Raw genomic sequence first — 13876 nt, forward strand, 5'->3', positions numbered from 1 at the left:
ATTGTGAATACACCCAATAGCGATAAGCATTATAATAATAAAAGATGAAAATAGCGCTAAATCCCCATATTCAAATATTTGAAATTGTAAAACATGCACTGGAAATGATCTGCTACGTACTAACTTTTTCTTTTCGTTCAGTTTTTTTGCTTCACGGGAGCTGCCAGCCAATTTTTTTTTTTTGGTCCACAAGCCTGCTGACCACTTTGCATTTTTTTTTTAGGGAAAATGACCTGTTTCATCCCTCACATTTCGTAAAAATATTCTTTTTGTCCCTCACATTTAAAACGAAGCAAATTGGTCCTTCACATTTAAAAACTGAAGCTTTTACATCCTAGAAATAAACTCTCAGTTGTGAATCAAACCATCTAACAACCCGGTTACAAATTTTGGGGGTAGAATTGGTAGATTACTCGCAAAAACATATTTCTAACAAATAAATTAAAGTAATTAAAAAATCTTAATTAAAACTCATTTGTTTCTTCAAAAGAACGAAATTGTGCTAAAGCTCTCAAGCACTAAACCCTTAGTGCAACAAAACTGAGGAATTTGTCTAAGGGTTTAGTGCTTGAGAGCTTTAGCACTATTTTGTTCTTTTGAAAAAGCAAATGGGTTTTAATTAAGATTTTTTAATTATTTTAATTTATTTGTTGGAAATATGTTTTGTGAGTGATCTACCAATTCTACCTCTAGAATTTGTAACCGGGTTGCTAGATGGTTTGATTCACAACTGAGAGTTTATTTCTAGGATGTAAAAGTTTCGGTTTTTAAATGTGAAGGACCAATTTGCTTCGTTTTAAATGTGAGGGACAAAAAGAATATTTTTACGAAATGTGAGGGATGAAACAGGTCATTTTCTCTTTTTTTTTTTAAAACAATTTGACTGGCTGCCGGGCTCCATCAGACCTTGTCGGCTACCGGGCATTGTCAGCCCGGTTGCCGACAGCCTTTTTGAAAATTTTTTTTTTTGCTGCCGGGTTGTGAGCTCGGCAGCGGTGTCAGAAGTAAAAAAAAAATTGGATGAAGTTTGGGTGCCGGGCTGACATGGCCCGGTACCCATAGATTTATACCACGACCTTGTCAGATCGGTACATGTCCGAACTTTTTTTTTTCTCGACTATAATCTGAGTAATTAGCCCCTTGTGTCGAGAAATTTGATTTTATTTGACAAAACAATTTGGAAAATAGTTTTTTTTTCTAGATATTTATCAAGAAAGAGCATAACATACTATGCACTGATTTTGAGTTTTCAACATCATTCGTATCTTAATATGAAGCTTCATATATAAGGTAAATATGCAAATCCACCTCTGGAGAGAATTCGACATGCTACTTTCTTGGTCAATCTTGTTTTCTTTCTGTGAATGAGAGTATATAGCCATGAGAAGTGAAACATAAGATGTTCCAATGTTGTCTCCAAAGAGGTGATCTATGCGGATGACTAAGCACCTTTCTTTAGAAGTACATTTTCATCCCTATTTGAAAGGTGAGTTTTTTAGAAGTCTGTCTAAAACTTTACTGTAACTTATTGTAAAAGTTTTTTTTTTAATTTTTTGAAATGTGTAAATTTTTGAATATTTTGAGAAATTTTTTAAGGTTACTGTAGTTAATGTTTTTAAAAAACTTATAGCAGACAAACTTGATAAAAAACTTGGGTTCCAAACAATACCCAATAAAGCCATATATTTGAAATTGTCTCTGAAGCACTATTGAGTAGGCCTATTTGTGAGCAGCTGTTGAGTGATTCCTAAAACATGCCAAAATTGCCTCTTCAACTATTTTGTACTTGAGTAGGTGATGCTGTTCATTTGACAATTCTAAGATCTTTTCCTTTTGCTGCTTTTTCTTTTTCTTCATATTTTCAACTTTTTGACGTCTTTTGATTTTTCTAAAAGACAGAGCTATAAATTTACCACAGACCTGCATGGACAATATCTCAGTCTCTCTTTCTCTTGCAGTGTCTATATTTTTTATTATGAACATTTATATTTAGAGCCTGGTTCGTCATCATAATCCCTTCAGTAAGTAATTGAACCTCAATAAGATTTTAAGGTCACCAGACATATTTTTAAAGTAAAACTTGTTCTTTAGCTTCCCTAATGCAGCAGAAAAAGAAGACAAATTTGGCATGGTTCAATTGGTTCATCCAGGAATTTTCAGATGTTCGATCTGGTCGAATGCAAACTCAGAGGAGACTAAAAGTCTATGAAACTTGGTGAAAACCAGCGAAGAAATTGACTAGAAACTGTCAGGAACAACGATCATACGTCGTCGTTTTAGTGAGTCTAGTTAAATGAAGCAGTTGCAAGAGAAACGGTGTCGCTTTACTATAAAATGTTAGTTAGTCGGTTGCATCAGGTTATAAATAAGGAGCTCTGTGATTGGTCAGGATATCTGATTGTAATAACAAATTTCTGTTACATTTCTCTCATTCTTGATTCTCTCTTTTCCCCTTTCCCTCCAATTTCCAAATCTGATTCACCGACCCTGACAAAGTGGTATCAGAGCTACCGATCCTTGGTAGCTCCTATGGCGGAAGGAACTGGCCTAAAATCCTTGGAGGAACACGTGAAGAAGCAGGAAGCAAGATTGCAAGAGGCTATGGAGGCATTTCACTTTTCTCAGCAGCAATTTCGAGCTGAATTTGGTAGTGAGGTTAGAGCAGAATTGGAGAATTCCAACATGAAGTTGGAGAAATTGGAGGCGGCGATGAGCGGATTAGAGCTGAAATTCAACTCCTTCCTACAGATGATGATGAACAGAGAAAAGAGCACTGCGGAGGAAGTGAGAGAAGGACCACTGCTACCTACTCCACCACCTCAACATAGGATCAACAAGGGAGGCGAAAGCAATGGTGACTTCAACCGAAGAGATGAAGGTAGGATCTATGCACCTCTTCCTCCTAGACTTGAGTTGCCTCTTTTTCATGGAGAAAATCCACAGGAATGGCTAAGAAAATGTAATAAGTATTTTCTGAACTATCATATTCCTGAGAATCAGAAGGTAGGGGTAATTGAGATGTTTTTTAGAAGGGAGGGCAGATAGATGGTTTCAAGGCCTTAAGATGGAACAGACAAGCCTAGGTTGGGCAGAATTTGAGGAATTTTTGTGCAAGAGGTTTGGTAACAAAATTTGTAAGGATATAGTGGAAGAATTTAACAAGATCCAGCAGGTTGGGAGTGTGGAGGAGTATCAAGAAAAGTTTGAGGAGCTCAAGCCATTAATGTTGATGAAAATCCCCAATTAGACGAAGGATAATTTGTGTCTAGCTTTATTAGTGGACTTAAAGAAGAAATTAAACCAATCATCAGAATGGTTAAGCCTACAGAGCTGTCTGCTGCCTATGAAATGGCTCAAGTACAGGAGTACTCCTTGCAGTTGCAGAATAGACAAGGAAGGGAAGTGCAGAAAAATCTAGTAGAAAATAAGTTCGGCTTGCATAAAAGTCAGCCTCCAAGTACCAACTCAGGCAATCTATATAGGATTCCCCCTGTTAACCAGCACAAGTTTTCCAATGCAAGAAGGACAGTTCCAGATAATAATTCCACTAGGAAAATTTCACCACAGGAAATTCAATACAGAAGGAACAATGGACTGTGTTTTAAGTGTGGAGAGAAGTATGGGGCAGGACATCAGTGTAAAATGGGACATCTAAACTTCTTCCTTGGGGATGAAGAAGAGGACACGGAATTTGAGGATGCAATGGGGGAACAAGATGAGCACACTGGTAATCCAGGAACTGTTATGGAAATGTCCTTACACACACTGTCAGAATCCCTCAAAAGAAACACTATCACAATCACAGGACATCTAGATGGAGAGGAGGTGCTAATCCTAGTGGATACATGGAGTTCTGACAGCTACATTGACAGTGAGTTGGTCATTGCTCTAGACATTTCTTACAGAATGGTTTCCCCCTTCTCTGTTATTGTGGGGAATGGAACATGTGTAACCAGCAAGGCCATCTGCCCAAGGGTCAGATGGGAAATCAATCAACATCAATTTGGTTTTGATTTGAAGGTGATGCAACTGAGTGGCTGGCATATTGTGCTAGGAGTGGATTGGATGACTCATTTTAGCCCCATCACGTTTGATTTTCATAACCTCAGGATCTCTATGGAGTATCAAGGGGAAACAGTTCACCTACAAGGGAGTTCAGAGGATTGTGAATTGGATTTAATCAGGGGTAAGGACCTTAGGCATTTCATAGAATATAAGAAGAGATGCTTTGCTATCAGAAACATGGAAGCAGAAATGGCCCCAGCAGGAGCCTCAGAAGGGACAAGAGAGGAGCAGCAGCCTCAGGAAATCAAAGATTTGCTAGAAGAATTTTCAGAAGTTTTTCAGCAGCTCGTGTCCTTACCACCTATCAGGACATGTGACCATGCAATTCCCTTGAAGTCAGGGGCTCAACCATTCAAGCTTAAGCCCTATAGATACCCCCATTCTCAGAAGGATGAAATTGAGAAGCAGGTTACAGTGATGTTACAACAGGGAATTGCAAGGCACAGCAACAGTCCATTTGCATCACCAGTTTTACTGGTTAAGAAGAAGGAAGGCTCTTGGCGATTCTATGTGGACTACAGGAAGCTGAATGAAATCACCATCAAAGATTGCTATCCCATTCCAAATGTGGACGAGCTGCTGAATGAGCTGGCTGGATCCAAGTATAAGTCTAAGCTGGACTTGACTGCAGGTTTCCATCAGATCAGGGTCAAACCTCAAGATGTGTACAAGACAGCATTTCAAACTCATTGTGGCCATTATGAGTTTTTAGTCATGCCTTTTGGGCTGACTAATGCTCTTGTAACTTTTCAGTCCTTAATGAACCAAGTTTTTCAACCTTATTTGAGAAAATTTGTTTTAGTCTTCTTCGATGACATCCTGACCTATAGTAAGACGTGGGAACTACACTTGCAGCACCTAAGGCTTGTGTTGACTGTGCTAAGGGAGAATCAGTTGTTTGCTAAAAGCTCAAAGTGTTCATTTGCACAGACTAGAGTGGATTATTTGGGACATACCATCTCAGAGAAAAGAGTTAGCATGGATTCTTCCAAGGTGAGCAGTATGCTGACCTGGCCTACACCCAAATCAGTGAAGGAGTTAAGAGGATTTCTTGGACTCACAGGGTACTACAGACGATTCATTAAAGGTTATGGGATCCTGTGTAGACCACTGACTGAACTACTGAGGAAGGATGCATTTTTTTGGACTGACACAACTCAGGAGGCCTTTGACTTGCTCAAAAGAGTCATGACCACAGCTCCAGTACTCAGGTTGCCTGACTTTAAGCAGCCATTTGTGGTAGAAACTGATGCGGGTGGAGGGGGAATTCGAGCTGTGCTTATGCAGGAGGGACATCCTATTGCATTTCTCAGTAAATCATTGAGTCCAAAGAATTTAGGGCTGTCTGCCTATGAAAAAGAATTGCTGGCATTAGTAATGGCGGTAACAAAATGGAGACACTACCTAGTAGGCTACCACTTCATCATCAGGACTGGCCATCAATCTCTAAAATACTTACTGGATCAGAAGTTGACAACAGCGATACAGCACAAATGGTTAACCAAGCTTCTGGGACTGGATTATGAAATTCAGTACAAAAGGGGCAGTGAGAATTTGGTAGCTGATGAATGTGAGCTAGTATAAAAGTTGTATATATTGTCCGCCTGGTTGCCGATTGTGTATGCTAGTTTTTACGTTGATCAGGAGCTTTACTTACCTGAATTTAATAGAAAAGGAAAAAGTGGTTTTTGGATTCTAAAAGGTTGAATAATGTTCAGTACTTGCCACTTGGTGGGTTTTTCTTGTTTTGTGGGATTGAGTTAAACTGTTCATTGATGATCAAAAGTTAAGGCTTTCCTTAATTCTTGTGGATGTTAACATGAATTAGTTGAAATTAATAATGTCTGAAACAGGGTAAAGAATGGGATAAACCCCATTTAAATGTTAGTCAATTTCTTGACTTGATTGATCTCATATAGCTAATTATCGAACTGCTATTGCCCAACTTTGACAGGCTGTTATTTTTTCCTTTTTTGTCGCTTATTTGTGTTCCCTCCAAAGACGTAGCGTAGAGCATATCTTTTGAGCATCTTGATAGTAGACTTTTTAGTAGCAGAATGATGGTTGTATGTTTGCCGGAGTTAAACAACAGGATTAGAACTAATCTTTAAGTACAAACTTGCCCCGTTAATGAAATCTCTAAATATTTTGTCCAGGTTGTATCGTGGTTGGATTCGTAGATAGTAGCTTTTTGAAAAGCAGAGTTTTAATCCCTATTTGAGGAAGGTAGCATACAAGCATTATGGATCACGAGTCCAAAGGTAGAACATGGATTGGGAACATATACCACAAGTTTGAGGCTATCTGCCAGGACGTTGATGATTTTGTGACTAAGGTACTGCTTTCCTTTATTTTTTTTATTTGCCATGTTGAATTTTTTGTAATTGCTTTCATGTAAAAATTATAACAATGATTATGGCTATTGATAATGGAGGTCTTAGAGTAGCCTGATTCAGCATTGACATCATGTCTCATGCTCGAGGAGGACTGGAGCATGTGGTCTAATGTTCTAATTGTTCTAGATTCCCTGTTATGCTACAGATGATTATCTATATGAAGATCTTTCTGATTGTTGAATTGCTTGCTCTTGCAGGACAATGCTAAATATGTAAAGAATCAAGTGCAAACAGTAGGTGAAAGCATGAGAACATTATATTCTAATGTGGTGCTTGATTTTCAATCTTCTTTGGAGGATATTAAACAAGCTAAAGTTCAGTCGGGGACCATTGCACAAAATAATGCTCTAGGGAACAATACTAGATATATACTAGCTGACAAAGAAAAGCAGAGACATGCCAGTGAAAGGGGATCATCTAAGGAGCAGGATAAAGTTGATTTTAGAAGTTGTGATCCAGATGAAGTGGACCATCTGGGACAGCTCAGCCCTCCACCTTCTGCAGATTTGTCCCAAGTAGTAGAAAAGGACTTGCACAGGAGAGAAATGAGTGATGCTGCTTTCCAGAATAAAATAGAGATGGTTCTTGAGGAGAATGTCAAAAGAGAGGATTATTTACCAACTAGTAACTTGAATTATCCTAAAGATGAAAATTCATCTGAATTACCATTATATTGGAGGGAGCAGCATCAACCAACTGATAATTTGGAGTTTCCTGTTGATAATTATTTATATGGGCCATTAGACACTTTTAATGAAGGAGATCAGAGAAAGAGCTTCCAGGCTGAGTTTTCTCCAAAGGTTTTAGTTGAGGATGTGGAGCTTAGAACATCTGGGGAGGACTATATGAAATGCAATGGTACAGATTTTTCTGAAGAAACAGAAACTTACTTGGTTTTTGAACAAGATGGTGAAATTGCAATCAGCAAGGAGTCAAAGATATGTGCTGAAGACAATGACACAGTTCAGGAGCGTCCAGCCTCTGAGCATGCAAGTTCTTCTGAGGCTAAGAATTTGTGGGAGTTATTATGGACACAGGAACAGCCAGATTGTTATGATTCTTATGCTTTGAAAGACAGAAGTACACCCATGAGATGTTCAACTGATGATGATAAAAAATCTAGTGATCTGGGGAAATGTTCTCCAGAAATTTTGGTTCCTGATAATGTGCTTGGAATTGATCCAGTTGAACATTTAGCAGATAGTAATGCAGATCCTGCTGAGGAAGCAGTAAAAAACCTGGCTTTAGAACATAATGGCTCTGTAGGATCCACAAAACATGGTATGGGTCTTAAAGAGAATGGCAGAAAGGAGAATCTGGTGGTTGATGACAGAAGTTACTCTAGTTATGGAAGTTCATTCGATTTTTCATCACATCCAAGGGAGAAGCATTCTAAGGCTGCCGACTCAAATTCTCTGCTGGATAAAGGTTTGTGTGAATCATTACATGCTTCCATGAATGATGAATATTGGCCAACCATTCAGGCAAAGTCATCACCAGAAACTTCACTTAATGATGAAGGGCTCAGAGCTTCTGAAGAAGAAGAGGGAGAATATAATAGACCGTCTTGTTCTAATGAAACTGAAACTGAATCTGACTTTTCTTTAGATGGATACTGCTCATGCATGTCCTCTAATTTCGATGTTGAGGATAATGGCTTTGGGGAGAAACATGCAGCTCCAGAAGTTCTAGGGTGTCCTGGACATAATAGTATATTTGAGTCATACTTATGTTCAAGCAAGCTGCAAGTGGAAAATGACGACTTCAGTTCTCAAAATGGTGAAAGTTCACCTGGATTGTCACCAATTTCTAGGAAAGAAGACCATATAATTACAAACTCTGCCAATTTTTCACCCGTCAGTTCAGTTAATGATGCTGGGGTTAGAGCCTTCCTGAAGAATGAGACAATATGCAATTCACTTTCAGATGTTTTGAGCACCAACCTATCATCTGAACTGGTTTCTTCAGATACTTGTTGGGAGCTTAAAGTAGCTCAGACAGAATCTTCAAATTATACTGCATCAACCGAACTTTTGGATCTGCTAGAACTTCCACAGGCAAATTCTAGTCAGAAAATAGAGGAAGTCTGTTTTGATGACACTGATTCAACTGATTGTTCGTCAGCACTCTCCAGCATTTCCTGTGCATCCTTCTCTGGTTTGACCTCTGGTAACACAGCTGTAAGTGGGATGCCTGCTTTCCCTATGACTACCTATCAACAACCCTTCACAGGTACTTATTTAGAAACTGGTGTCTTTGTATATGATTGAAATGTGTTCAAACTATTTATATTTTTGTTCAATTTTCATAATTCTATTCTAAGAAAAGGGAGGGGGGGGGGGGTCTTGGTTCAAAGGGTGGATGGAAAGGAAGTATTTAGCTTTTTATGCCCATAACTGCTAATATTAACATCGTCTGAATGGCTTGTCTGTTGTTCTTTTCAACAAGAAGGAACATTGTCCTGTTGGAACACTGTCATTCTTTTAGACAAATGCTTTACGAGAATGATACATAACACATGGTTCCTGACTTTGGAATGGCTTTAACAGGGATCTTTGATGACTCTGTTAATGATATTGATGATGCCGAAATGGAGACAATCGATCTGTCTGATGAAGTAAAAGTTGAGGACAGTTGTGTCGTCATGGATAATGAAATACTCCATGCTGTCTCATGCAGACCAAGAAAATTTAGATCATTCAAGGTTCTCTCTCTCTCTCTCTCTCTCTCTCTCTCTCTGTATGTGTGTGCGCATTAGGTGATATATGTGGATGCATCATGAGGGGTAGTGTGGTGTTTTTTGTTGATGCCCATCAAATACTTTAAATTTTATGATTGCATCTTGTCATGGCTCATAGTATTAGTTACAAATTTGAAAAGTGCACTGTTTTGATTACTCTTGTTTGGCCTTGTTGTCGTGCATGCCAGTACAAGAGTAGTTAAAGTAAATTGTACCTGAGCTAAAGTTTATTCAAGAATTCCTTCTAAGCATTTAGCTGAGTATGATTTGGAATGATCGCTGCTTGAACTTTGGTGATAAGCAAACTAATGTTATGTATTGCTGAAGTTTATTTTGACCTTTGTGGTATAGATGATAGATTGCCTTTCTCAAATGAATACCTGCCATAATGATCAGTGTCATAATTGTTATGATCATAACAGTCCAAGAAACAAACTTTTCTGCCTTGTGAAAGGTAGAAAGTCTTTCATAGCTAGGAATAGTTAGTCTTGTACATGTAGGGATTTGTCTGGCTCTCCAAATTGTTTGTACTATTGGTATTGCAGTATCGTTATCATCTCTTGAGCATGTGACGATAGGCTTCATGCTTTTGGATTGGATATTCGAGCACAACTGATCCTTCTTCACTTCATCTTTTGTTTCTTCCCTTTCTCAGAAACTGATTCAGGAGGCTTTTGCTTCAAGAAGGAGATTAATCAAGGAGTATGAGCAGTTGTCAATTCGGTTTGGTGACATTGAGGCAGATACCAGCTTCCATTCAGAGCAGTTTCTTTCACCTTACATGCCATCTGCATCAAGACCTTCACAAGCACATGATTTGGGTGAGTCAGAGTGGGAGCTTCTGTAAGGTTCATTGATCCTTGGTTGCAACTATGCAGCCAAATGGGCTCTACACGTTTCTTCCCTAGGCAGGTCTCTGTAATGAATCTCAAGCTGTCCTACGTCAATAAGGGGGTTCAGATTCTTTTAAAGTCTGCTGAAGCAACTAAAAGTAAATAACACAATCATACATTTTCTCCAAACCATGAGCTGATGGTTTTTCTTGCAATAGCCCAGCATTGACAACGCCTGAATCATATAAATGAAAATGTACGATTTTTGGCAGTAATTGGTAATCTTTTTTGAATTGGGCATTCATATTGAGCAAGGTTTAAGTACTTTTTTAACGTCAAAGTTAGAATAGGCTACTAATTGAAGTGCATCAGATGAAAATTAGAGCAAAAAGATGAACCGCCATTGTAAATGCAGCCTATATGGGATCCATGCCGCATCTACAGCAAAAACATACACATTTTCTGCTACAGCATTGCATGCATCTCAACAGTGATTTGCAGAAATTTGTAAGTTTTATCATGTTGGACTTGTAATCTGCTGTCCAAATCGCATTCTCATTCCTAGCATAACAGAGAAGACTCTCGATCGAATATTCCTGAAAAGATGGATATTGCTCATTAGTTATTCCTAGATATCAATAGGTTAAAGTTGGCATATCTAAGAAGATGATCAATACTGTGTCAACCATTCAAGACAGAAGAATCTGAGGATAAATCCCGCAATCATTGATTCATTGCTACAATCCCTGCAAAAGCATTGCATAGCAAATCCTATTCTATGCATCTGGGATGCCTGGCACCAAAGACTGAAGTATGATCTTCTTTTCTGTGCTTTGATAATCCCAGTTCTACAATGAAAATCACGAAAAAACAGTAGTATATAACTGGCGTTATGGTAAAAAAGGATGAAATAATAACTGATCTATGTTACATATTGGGCAAGATTGTTAAAGGGCCTACCCCAATACCAAGCCAACCTGTTCAAGTGGCCTAAAATCTGTTGGTTAGGCTTTCAACACTATGGATCTTCAGTAAACTAAACCTCACCATATATGTGTTGGGGACATGGTTACAAAAAAGACCTTTTCTTTGCCAGGGTTGATTCTGGCCTCCATCCAATTTGCTAGGTTTCCATAGCCAATTTATATGCACTGGTCAGATAAAATTCTCTGACATTGTCCAGAGATCCATATCTAAACAAAAATGGTCATAGAAATGTATCCGCTGAAATCCATCTGCAGCTATATTAACTCTAGAAAACTGAGTCGTGAATTAACTGAATAAGAAATACGGAGTACTTAAAGTTGCATTAATCACAGTTTTGTACGGATATGTCAATTCCCTCACAATCTTTTCTGTTCTTGGCTATGGAACCAAGCTTGACCATACGTTTAAGTACAGAGTGATTTGTTGCATGATCTGAAACAGGCTCAAAAATGAAGGGAGTCCAGTAGTTCATAAAAGAATGTCGTCCTCGACATTCCATCTTGTACCAATCAAGTCAAGACATCCCGCAAGAATCACTAATATTTCAAACAAAACCCACAGTCCGGCATCCTAAACTTTACCCTAGGATACACAATAAAGATCGAAAGCCTAAACTCTGATACCAACTGTGACGCCCTCACTTCTCCCTAAGGCGTCCCGGAGCCAGAAAAAATTTTCAGTGGGGGCAAACATAACTCTAAAATTTTTTACCTACTCTTTTTGCTAGTTTTTTTTAAAAAAAAAATATTTACCAACAAGTATAAATGATGCACATATTTCATGAAAAACATAAAAAGACAAGCTCAAAATTATTAATGTAATAATAATTTTATTTCAAAAAGCAAACTAAACCGTTTACAATTGCTCATGACGAGTTTCATATTTTAATAACGGTTTACAACATTTCATTTTGAACTTCGTGAAGTATATTTTTCTTAATAAAAGTAACTAAACAAACATTCATCCAAGTGTCTTTCATTCTATTTCGTAATCAATTTTTCACTATATTCATAACTGAAAAAGCCCTTTCTACCGTAGCTGTAACAATAAGTAAAATCAAAGACAACTTTAAGAACACACAAATCAATAAATACGCAAAATTTCAGGGGCACACTCGAAATTATATCAAATTTTTATGGGTATTATAAAAATTTAAGGGAGACAGTGAGGGCTCATGCCCCCAGTGTAAATCCGCCTCTGAGTTCATTAGTCCTCGATTGATGAATTAAACTCCAGGAATCAGATGCCAAATGAACTTGACTTGGGCTGGAAATTGTTTCAGATTATAAAACGACTAAGCTCTGAAGCAATTATGAAACAAATGCTTTAAACAAATAAAATTAACCAAATCTTGTCAAGGCATGCCAGGCTTTTTATTTATGTTCATCCCATAAAATCCATTGTTGGTTGGTAATGAAGTGGATGGACAATTCAGTAATTGAAAGGGTTACTGTTGATTATGTCTCAACATTATTCAATTAGATTGAAAACCGAAATACTTCTAATTAAATTTGAATGATCCATTTGAACTTTTCTTTCTTACTTTATCTTGTTTTTGTAAGTGATGGATTACTTTAATGAGTGCTTCGACTGCTAGAATATTAGGACATGAGAGCCAACTCCACATCCCGGTGGTTAGATTACTGGGCACGTAAGAATTCCACTACTTTGGACTAAATATGGGATTTGACTCCCCTTTAGTTATCCCAGCGGAAAACTGGTTTTACGTTTTTTTTTTTTTTTTTTTTTTTTTTGGTTAACGGGGATAGGGGTGTTCACGCTTTGGAAAAGAGTGGCTGGCCGATCCAATTTGGATCTGAAATCGGATATCGGTAAAACGGAATTCGGAAAAATGGATTAAGATCCAATCTTAAATTTGAAATTCAATTACCGAATTCCCAAATGAATTACCGAATTTCATATTTTAATTAAATATTTTATACATTTCATGCCTACTAATATACCATTACATATTAATGTATTAATTAATAATGTTATAAGTTATAATTTATGCTTATAAACAAATATGTGACCTAAAAGTATATTAATTAACATATTAATAACTTTACATTTTTAGTTACATATTAAATATTCTTAACTAATCTATATTAGAAAAATAATCTAAAACTTTGGACAGTTTACCGAAATACCTATTATTTGGATGGTAATTGGACATTGACCTTGTTGAAACAACCTAAAAAAAATTGAATTTTTTTTCCCGAATTACCGATTATAGGTTGATGAACACCTCTATGGTGGGATTTGTGGGGAGAGGGGGGCTCAGGAAGTTTAGATCCAGGGATCTTAACAGGCAAAAACTTAGTTAGATAAAACTGTAAATGAACTGAGCCCGTAGCAATAGTTTGGGCTGGATTAGTTAAGGACTCAATTCGATTTTCATTTTAAACGAGTTCAATTCGAGTTTAACTTTTAATGAGTTTGAGTTTGAATTTGAACAAGAGTTAGGATTTAATTAAAGTACTTCATCAAGTTTAAACTTGCATATATTAGTTTCGTTATAGGTCAAATAATTTTTTTTTACATATTTATTAATATTTTGTATAAGCTTATGTATTTACTATTTTGTTATATGGATATTATATATGTATTATTGATAAAATAATAATAAAAATTAGAAAATTAAAAAAAAATTTAACTCTTGAGTTGAACTCGAAACTATTAAATATTAAATCAAATCGAATTCGTTTCCTTAAAAAAAATAAAGGTAGGTTAAGAGTGAGATAGTTGCCTTTGTTGTAAAAAGCAAGTACATAAACATCTATAATCTATACTATATATAAAGTTTGAGGAAGGGGCTTAGGATTAACATTTATCATCACGTTATGAACTTCTTT

General features: G+C 37.1%; 1 protein-coding gene across 1 annotated transcript; it reads left to right on the forward strand.

Moving 5' to 3' along the window:
* Window positions 1-6226: 6226 nt before the first annotated feature.
* On the forward strand, window positions 6227-10223 carry LOC140008236 (uncharacterized). Its single transcript, XM_072051926.1, has 4 exons — window positions 6227-6400; window positions 6659-8693; window positions 9011-9165; window positions 9857-10223. The coding sequence occupies exons 1-4, from the start codon at window positions 6308-6310 to the stop codon at window positions 10046-10048; spliced, it is 2475 nt and encodes an 824-aa protein (XP_071908027.1). The 5' UTR covers window positions 6227-6307; the 3' UTR covers window positions 10049-10223.
* The last annotated feature ends 3653 nt before the right edge of the window (window positions 10224-13876 follow it).

This window comes from Coffea arabica, chromosome 1e (genome assembly GCF_036785885.1).
Source record: "Coffea arabica cultivar ET-39 chromosome 1e, Coffea Arabica ET-39 HiFi, whole genome shotgun sequence".
Taxonomy (NCBI): domain Eukaryota; kingdom Viridiplantae; phylum Streptophyta; class Magnoliopsida; order Gentianales; family Rubiaceae; genus Coffea; species Coffea arabica.